This window comes from Micropterus dolomieu, linkage group LG07 (assembly GCF_021292245.1).
Source record: "Micropterus dolomieu isolate WLL.071019.BEF.003 ecotype Adirondacks linkage group LG07, ASM2129224v1, whole genome shotgun sequence".
Lineage (NCBI taxonomy): Eukaryota > Metazoa > Chordata > Actinopteri > Centrarchiformes > Centrarchidae > Micropterus > Micropterus dolomieu.
In genome coordinates, this window is record NC_060156.1 from 15,651,767 (window position 1) to 15,661,771 (window position 10,005).

Genomic DNA, 10,005 nt, shown 5'->3' on the forward strand with positions numbered 1-10,005 from the left:
GTCATTGGGACTATTGGAGGATCTCAGTGTGTTTACAACCTCAGCCCGGCCCTTGGAAATGCTGAGATTGGAGTGTAGGGATCTGATTGGCCCAGAGAACTTGAGATGAAGTCAAAGTGTTAAATATCTCTGTAAGAAGTTGGCTGTAGGACATGAAGAGTCAGCTTGCTGTTTTCACACTGTTCCCCGGGGGGGTCCACAGAGGGGACAGGAGTCTGTTACTCAGAGTCAGTACTGGGTTGGTGTTAGGGGGTGCGGTTGTTATAGTAACTCCCGGCTGTTCTTGGAGGCCCTCAGCTGTCATGTGGGAGGGTTGCTATGGCAACAGCAGGTTGTAGCGTAGGTGTGTTGTTGTGGTAACAGAATGTCTGTGCAAGGCTGCTGTTGACTGAGAGGACTTTGCAACACCAGGTCCTTCAGGTAGCAGAATCAGACTTTTGTGATGCTTGTGTAATGAATAAGATAATTTTATTTGTTAAGGGAGAAATTGGCCAAGGCATGGTGATATGGTTTAAGTCTTTATTACAGTAATTAATAAGGATATTTTCCGATATAGAAATTGCACACAACTTGAATTGTTGTGATGACTCGCATATAAAAATTAGTAAATTGATTCCACTACTTCAGAAAAAACACATCTGTAAAATTTCACTTCACTTACCAAACTTGTTTATTTTTAATTACTCGGATTCCCAAATTTGTAGCACAATAACATATCATCACAATGTGATTCCACTGAAAACTAGTAAATGAATATATTGAAGATTTATCACCCAGCACTTACAACCATTAGCAGGGGCCGATTGCCCAGCCGAAACCTGTAATAAAAAAAGCATGAGAATATAAACACTAATACAGACCTACTAAGATTTCCCATGTTAGTCATTTTATCATACAATCAACAAACAAATATATCAGCGGGACTGTTTGGTTGCTCCCCATGACTACCATTTGCCTCCCTTGCTGCAAGACTGTTTATCAAGCCCTAAAGGTAATGGAGGAGCCGATCAGAGGACATATTCAGTCAGACCTCATCAGTATTCTCAAGATTGCGTCAAACTATTGCTAGAAACTTATTCTTGTCTGAACTTACTGTATCTCATTAGGGTGCCTCTGTGGCTGACCCACCTGATTACTCACTTTCTTTTCCTGCCACTTCTGTTTTATCGTTGTTGCTTTCTTTGAGTGTATTGTTAAACTCCAGTAACCAGATGTCAAGCCTCTTTTCTCCGCCTCCTCTATCTTTTTTCTCTGATCTCTCTGCCTTTGTTCCCTCCATTTGTTTCTCTGTTCTCGCAATCCCCATCTCTTAATTTGACTCATGTTTTCATACACAGACACATGAGCACACACAGAGATATGTGATGACTTCTGTGTGCATGCATTTAGTATGTATTTGCATACGTCAAATGATTGCAGGAATAACTTTTTCCTGCATCTGTGTTTAGTCATAGCAGGTGACTTGAGGAGAAGCACCAATCTCAAACATGCTGGTTTGTAGTGTTCACAATGACAATCCCTTAAGAGCCTGAATAGCCAAGCATCTTGACAAAGCACTCCACTAGCATAAACCCACACAAAGCACTTCCATTTTCTGGCTTCTGAGAAGGGCTCACAGTCACCACATGGCAATGCAAGAAAGCTTCTCTCGGCATTATTCGCTCAATTCAATTTATTCCAGCCTAACTTAAATTGTTGACTGCTGTCTATTGTGAACACTCATGTCTTTGTATATTCTCTGTTTCTTAGGGTGTGTGTGTGTGTGTGTGTGTGTGTGTGTGTGTGTGTGTGTGTGTCCATATTTTTCCAGCCTCAACCAGTGACATTATGCACTGCATAAATGATTGGGAGACAAATAGAATAGCATCCATGTGCAGCTGCACACATCCAAACACAGCTGCGGGAGCCAACACTACTTTTTTTTTTTTGTTACAACCTCACGACCTTTGTTCCTTTTGGTTGTCATTAATGCATGACTTTTTGGAATCTTGGGTCCAGTGCTATCCATCTGTCTCTTTCTTTCTCTCTTCCGCACACACTCATATACAACAGTGCCCTGATACATATCCAAAAATACTCCTTTAGCGAGTTTTAAAAGCTGCATGTGTTTATTTCCGTCAATGTGTGGTGTGTTTCCAGACTGCTTTCTGAAATTATCACACCTTGATGTCTCTGACTTGAGTGTCTTCTGTTCTCAGATGTATTGTAGATAGAAGGGCTAGGAGTAATGTATTACAGCCATTTTAACTTGCATTTGTATATTTAGTATGTGTGATTAAAATAAAATGTTTGAAAAGTTTAGTAAGAGGGAGGGTGGCGCTGTTACATTTGCTATAGCAAACCAAAAGGGATATAATAAGTCTGGTGCTGGAGGGGTATCTGGAGGGATCTGGCTGTGTGGGATGGAGGAAATGCCATCAACGCACGATGACATGTGAAAGTCATGTATGGAAGAGGAAATAGAGGGCAGTCACCTCACAACAAAAGCTTGGTTGCATTACCACCTTTTCCTCACTGGGGAGTAAATCAGATTTTGAACCACTTACAGCAGAATGCTTTATTTTCACTTCCATAATAGCAGGCGTAAACAAAAATGCTCTACTGTGGCACGTCCTCCACATTTAACAACAACACTGTATGGTATTTCAGATTTATTATAGACAGGCTTAATATGGCATTTAAGGGACCAGATAACCCTTTTCTAAAATGAGTAATTCTAACCTTCCCTGACATCCCAAACAGCCTCTACATATGCTGACTGAGTGCTAATTTTTGTCTCTTCTTCTTTTCTTTATTTTTGCAGTCATCGCGGATTCGTTGACAGTAACCGCTCCAGCCCAGACTCTGTCCAAGGTGGAAGGCGACACACTACAGCTTACTTGCGAGGTGTCTCGGACCACCGAGCAGCACACACACTTATCGGTGGGTTGGTACCTGCGGTCCCCAGAGGACGCGGCCGCCCCACCTCAGGAGCTGGTCACCTTGTCAAGGGACTTTGTTCTGCGCTCTGGGGGACCGTACCGGCAGAGGATGGCGGCAGGGGACCTCAGGCTGGATAAAACCAGCGCTACGGCCTACAGGTTGACCATTCACAAGCTGCAGCCAGTGGACCAGGGCCTTCTATACTGCCAGGCTGCTGAGTGGATTCAAGACTCAGACGGCAGCTGGTTTGCCATGACACGCAAGCAGAGCGAAAAGACTCAGCTCCGCATTCAGCCCACTGGTGAGTAAAGGGAAGAGATTCTGTGAAAAAGAGGGGGGAGGGGGAGCGAGGGTAAAGATGCCCGCCTGCTCTCAGGTCCCCCCTGTCCTTTAGACAGACACACGTGCAAGCATGTGGGCTGGCTTCCTCTGATTGCTGATCAGTATCTCACACTAAGCTCATTAGCTTACTAAAAAGGGCTTAACTAAACCTCCACAGACTCCCCACTTTTGTATTTGTGTCTGTTTGATGGGCAACATTACAAGCACATCCAAGAATGATTTAACCAATTCCCAACAGCGTGGGTGTTTGACACAGGAGACCTATGGCTTCCGCATATACAATTTCCCATGCAACGAGTGGCCCAGAGATCAGAAGCCAAAAATGGGTTTTTCAATCACTCCTCACCAACAATTACACAGTCTGGCTTGTGCTTGAGTGCAGTGTAGTACAGTTGCCTACTCTGAAGGAGGAGATTGTCTAACGGAAGAGAAGAAGGGGTTACCAAATGAGGGAGGAAGTGGGAGGGAGACATGGGGTTGAGGAAGTAACAAGGGGTGCACAATGTATGATGGAGATGATGGAGGAGTAGGACTTATGATAATGATCTAATGAGCTGTCAACCCCCTAGACTTGATGGACCAGAAACAAAGGCGGCTTCTTATAACCTCCCACCCGACTCGACCCCTATCACGCCCACTGTGCTGTATTCCACATACATAAAGAAACTTGTGTGCTTCCAAGAAAGGGTCACAGAGATGTGTGATAAACTGCTTTGACATTAGCTCAATTACCAAGGCAGCACGCAGTGGCGAGTGACTCATGCCAGTAAATCATTTCAAAGTGGAATCGTTTTGCCTTTCTCCATTAAGCATTGGATCTGCCCTGGACCAATACAACTTGATGATGCCCCAGATAGTGCTGGGTAGATGAGAAGAAGAGTGGGAACTTGGATGTAAAGCAGGTTTGCCAGATGAGTTCCTCCTACTTCAGGGAAGAGACAAAAGGCACAAAGAGCTCCCTTCTCAGCACCCTTCGTCACTCTCTGTCTTCTTTGTAATCTATAATGGATGGAGGTGTTGCATGACAAAGAGAATACAGCAGACTTGTGTGGCTCTGGGTTGGGAGTGCTCAAACTTGGATTATGCATGTGGATTCATTTTGATTTCATCTTGTTCACTCACTTATTGCACGATGAGGACACACCTTGCATGCCTTTAGGCTGAATGTGTGTATTTGATGTTGCACCTGTCCATGTGCGTATTTGACACAGAGAGAAATTTAGATAGGAAAGGGAGCAGCTCCTCCATTAGGCTCCTATTATAAAAGATGGAGGAGATCTCAAGACAGCACCATCACTAGCTAATCACCCACAGCCAGCATCAGAGAGAGGAGCAACGGACAGAATCCTAATGTACCTTTCACTCTCAGATTTTACCGTCTCTCTCTTTCTTTCTCCTTTCTCTCACCTCTTCTCTTGTTCCCTACTCTCACATCACCTCTCATTTTCTGCAGTCATGTCTCATCACTGTGTTTTTTTTCCTACTCCTTCAGTTTTCACCCACTTCCCCCTTACTCCTTCTGCTACTTGTACTTAATATTCTTTTTTTCCTAATTAGCTCTAAACACTATCATATGCTGGACATGTGAGGATGTTTTCACTCCAGAGCCTCTGCATCCTCTCAGCTGAACTCCTCCTGTAAAACACCGTCGTAATAGAGCTCCATGCTGAGTGACAAATTCTTGTCAAAGCAGGTCACAACCCTTTTTAGCTTTGCTCTCCTTCCTGTTCACAATTAATGACATTCAAATGTCATAATACACTGTGTTGCTGTCCTGCTGCCTTGTTGCAGGTGCAGCAACCAACCAAGATACTGATTTTACAGCAATATAAAAACTGAGCAATAAGTTACTATATGTGCTTATGTCAGTATTTGGCATGTGTGCATTCATATGTTGGTGTATGTGAATAAAACATCCCTCTCCCTCCCTCCATAATGTTCCCCTGCATAACGAGCTCTATACCAACGGCAGGCTTTGAACCTTTCCACATGAGTGCGTTTCTCAGGAAGTCTGTTTAAAGTCTTTGTAATTACAGCTCAGGGCTACCACCTTACTGAGAGGCAAAGCAGCCTTCTCTGATACATGGCATGCTCATCATCTGGAAATTAATACAGCAAATAAAACTCAATACACAGCCCCACACACACACACAGTCGCACATGCGCAGACAACAAGCCCAATGTGGCCAAGTGCATGAGCTAGCACTAGCAGTGTTTACTTTGTCTGTTCTGTCTTAGACCGTGCAGGAGGAGGAGAGAGCGCCTGACTCTGTTTCAGACTGCTGAAGAGAATTTTAATTAGATGTGTTTTTTTTATTGCAGAAGTGAAACCAAGGGGGGAGAGTGAGCAGAGTTCTCTGAAAGATCAGCGTTGAGCACTGCACCTCAAGCTTCACTAGTATCACTAGTTTATATTCTCTCTCTATCTCTCTTCAGCACTAACTGGTGCTATTTTATTGCCCCCGCCCATTCTTGAACCCGCGCCTCTCCCCCCGCAGTGGTCTTATGCATTCCAATTGTAGTCCATATTTAGACATCAGTCTTGTTTTAGATATCAGAAAGGATTTGTTTGGGAACATAACAAATATCACCTTCATGAAGAGATCTCCCCCACACCTACGCTCTTTCTGTTCAGTTGCTTTATTTAAAATCTACTGCTGTTCAAGTATTTTGCACATTTACTGGTATTGGATAAAATTATTTTCTTACTAAACCACACTGATGTGTGCAACATTCAAAAGGGAATTTTTGGGGGGGTTTTCATACATCGCTGAGTTATCACTGAGTGTAGTCTGTGCAATACATTTTATTTTTTATTTTTTTTGCAACCACCTGACCACATTTTTGATTGTTCTATTAAACATTCCTTTAAAATCAATCTCTATTTTCCTCCATATTTTACACTCAGATCGGGACTTCAGCATCCAGGTGAGCACAGAGCGACGGTCCTTCACGGCCGGTGAGCCGCTGGAGCTTCGCTGCACCATCGAGGCCCAGAATGTGCCCGAGCGTTTCTTCTCGGTGTCGTGGGTCTTCAGCAGCTCACCGGTGGCCGTGGTGGGCCCCAGTGCCGTGCCTGTCCTGGGCCCCGATTACGTCGACCGCGAGGCGGCTGGTCACATGACCGTGCGGAAAGAGAGCTCCAACGTGCACCTGCTCAAGCTGCAGCACCTACGCGCTGAAGATGCTGGGAAATACATCTGCCGCGTGACAGAGCGGGAGAAGACGCCCACAGGGGACTTCATCGACCGCAGCAAGAGGTCCCGCAATGTCCAGATCACGGTCCAGCCACTGAGTGAGTAATAATCTGTTCACGAGGTCACTGGCTTAGTTGTCCTGCCCTTAGTTGTCATTTACACTAAGAATGATGTGCTTTTCATAGTAACAGTTTTATCTTCTGTAGCCAGTATGGAATGTCATTCAGCGCTCCCCTCCAGCCTCCCTCTCTCCCGCTCTCTCCCTCTCTCCAAGGTGGCCTATAACAAATAGCTGCATAGCCTCTATTGTTAACTTTGAGTAAGAGGGGAAAGGATAATGCGACTGTTATTCCTGATGTATTTTCTGTTAGAGTGGATTGCTAAGGATTGGTAATGCAGCATTGTGGTCCTTCCCATTTCCGTGGCTTAGCTAGTTGGGGGGGGGGGGGGGGGGGGGGGGGGGGGGGGGGGGGGGGGGGGGACACTGTAGTTGGATAATGCAGAGCAGAAGAGTCCAGACTCAAGGAGGCTGAGCTAACAGCCATGAAATTAAAGCATGGAGAAAGAAAAGAAGCAGAGAAAGGCGCCTTGCTCTCCAGAGCCCTCTAAGTGGTTCCCCTGGCTAAATTAATGTGTTCTGCTGGGGCAGTCTTCTTCAGCTGGGTTAAGCAGGGCTGGCCGGTGGGGGCTGTATCATGCTTGCAGCTGATTGATGCAAATTTATAGTCAAACCCTCCAAACCCTGCTTCCTATCCTCTCATCTGTCACTGAGATTTTTCTTCATCTCAATGGCAGCAGGAAAACGCCCCCCTACTCCAGTTTGGGCCTCCATGTCTCTTAGGACTGGAACAGTTCATGGAGCCAGCTGCTACCAGCATAATAAAACATAATAACTACAGAATAGTATCTCCTCTCAAGCAGCCAACGCTACCTTATCCTGAACGCTCTGCACCCCCTGCTAAATCAGCCCAAAACAATGGCCCCGAGCCTGCAGCAGTCTCCAGGGAACCTTTCTGTATGGGAGGTTTTGTTTTTCCAACAAAAGACCTTAATGTCCCATAAAGGATGTTTATAGGGTTTACACAGGATAATGGCCATGGTTATTGGAGGAGAACTGCTATGATACACAGCAGTCGTGGTCAGGCAGCCTTATATTTCATGCACACACTGTCCTCTCATGTCTGCTCTCTCTTACCTGCAAACACACATGCACTCACTCACATGCAATTTCAAAATGTGCTTCATCACTTAATTGGGGGGATTGGGTGAGAGTTGGTAATAACCAGGGGTTAAAGTTGATGAGTGGCAGGCGGAGGTGACAGCAAAGGAAAAACAGAGGTAAACACTTCTGACAAATCAGTGCTGATGGATGAGTTTACCTTTGCAATGAGGGTGAGAAAGCTTACATGCCACACTGAATCTTTGTCATACAGATAGAAAGGACAAGTGCAAGTGTAGGGCAAAAGAGAGGGGATATACTGCAATAGAGAGAAATGCAAAAACCAAAAAAGAAGGAGCTGGTGGGGGGAAATGTGAACATTTAAAAACATAGTTCAAAGAGAAGAAAAAGGGTCTCGAAACCAGACATTTTTACGGGAAGGACGATGAGTCTATCTAGTTGTGTAACTGTCTAACAATCCTCTCTTCACGTCTCAGTGTGAGAGAGCATAATATGTTCTTAGCTGTGAAAAAACCTATGAAGCTTTTACAATAGACAAAACAGAAAGGAAGAGGAACAGGTTGAATGGTTTTCCTGTGTTCATTTGAGTGTGATAGAAGTAAGAAACAAATTTATTCCATATTCACAGAGAGCTCATGCTTATTAGGAGGGCTGACAGGCCGAAAGAGAAGTAGCAGAGCTTGGCCTGAGGGGAGAAAAAAAAGTGGGATACCTTAAGCCGCACCTCCAAGAGACAGCAGCACTACCCCCGCAGGGATAAGACGGCTTTTGGGTCAACCGGAGCTCCATAATGTTTGATGGACATTGAAGTGATGAGATTCGAGATAAAGCAGAGCAGAAGAACCAGTAAAGACTTTTATCCCCCTCCACTTCTGAAGTGCCGCTGAGCCCTGTGATCTGAGCCTTCTTTCCTGTGCCAATGTGGACTTGGTCAACAAGCCACACAGGGTTCAGAAAGAGAATCTCAACCCACACACACAAACTCACCAAGGCCTCCTCTCTCGCTGTCACTGGTGTGCCTGAGGCCAGTTACAAAACCGCACTATCGCCCTCTCACACACACACTAGCATGCAAACACAAATGCACACAGCTCTAGCACAGGACTATGTTATACTCCCGGGAACAGGCTCAGTGATTTGTTTTATTGCCCCTGGCCTCCTGTACACTCTGAATGTTTTAACACAGGAAGTGGGATTCTTGTTGTCTCTGGGATTCAGCGTGAGAAGGAGTTCGGTTTTTGAGCAACTTTTTCTAACGCCTTTTTATGTGTCCTATCTCTTGTCATGCTCACCTCCATGTTTCTCTTTCTCTCTCTCTCTCTCTCTCTTTTCTCTTCCCTCTCAGAGAGCAACATCACAGTGTCATTGTCCACTAACTCCTCTGAGGTCCTAGAGGGCAATGTGATCCAGTTGAAATGCTTAGTCCACTCCACTACAGGCCCTCTGTCTGTTGTCTGGCAGTGGATAGACAAGCAGGTGACTGGAGCAGCCCAGGAGGTGGCTTCTGTGGATCGGGATGGTACTATGTGGCTCAGTCCCACTTACAGAGAGCGCGCCAGCTATGGGGAGATACGTGTGGAGAAGGTGCGGGCCGACGCATTCTCTCTGTCCCTGCACAATGCTGTACCTGGGGACGAAGGACAGTACCGCTGCACAGCCACTGAGTGGTTTCAGACGGGCACTGAACCAGAGCTAAACTGGGAGAAGATAGGAGAGAAGTTCGCTACCAAGACCATCACTGTCAAGACTGTTGGTAAGTTACTGCAGCTCAATGTAACAACATAGTGTAAATTCTCAAGTTGGTAAGGCACATTAAGGGCAGCCCCCCTGCTGAAAATCTGCAGTCATGGTAAAGCATGTAAACCCTCTTATAAGATAGTGTATCTGCACACATGCGGACCAAATCAAAGAGAGGCATATGGTTTGTGACTTGCTAAAGACTGATGAATGGCGCAGGCAGAACATGCAGTCTACATAGTGGAAAACACCAGGGTTTATTCATGCACCGCTCAGGGGAAAGAGCTATTATGACACACACACACTCTCTTACACCTTCTGCCACACGTCAAGACCAGTGCTACTGTGACACCCATCATAGATATAAACACACACTCACACATATGGATTAGTCAGAATTATTAGAATGGAAATGCACCGGCAATGTGTTTCACAGTCTGTGGGTCTCCTCTGTCAGTGCTGAGTTAAGCTGAACATCCTCGGTACAGGCTGAGGAAGCCAGTGGAGCGGAGCAGTGAGGAGCTGGCAGGCCAGGAGCACTAGGCTCAATACACACACGCACACACACACACACACACACACACACACACACACACACACACACACACACGCACATACACACGCACA

At 45.6% G+C, this 10,005-nt stretch overlaps 1 protein-coding gene across 1 annotated transcript in view; it reads left to right on the forward strand.

The window, feature by feature from the left end:
- igsf3 (immunoglobulin superfamily, member 3) overlaps positions 1–10,005 on the forward strand; it is a 68,142-nt gene that overhangs the window by 37,504 nt on the left and 20,633 nt on the right. Inside the window, exons 3-5 of the mRNA XM_046053349.1 lie at positions 2,804–3,223; positions 6,173–6,559; positions 8,987–9,394. Of these exons, the coding sequence (XP_045909305.1) occupies positions 2,804–3,223; positions 6,173–6,559; positions 8,987–9,394 (1,215 nt within the window). The remainder of the gene's footprint in view (positions 1–2,803; positions 3,224–6,172; positions 6,560–8,986; positions 9,395–10,005) is intronic.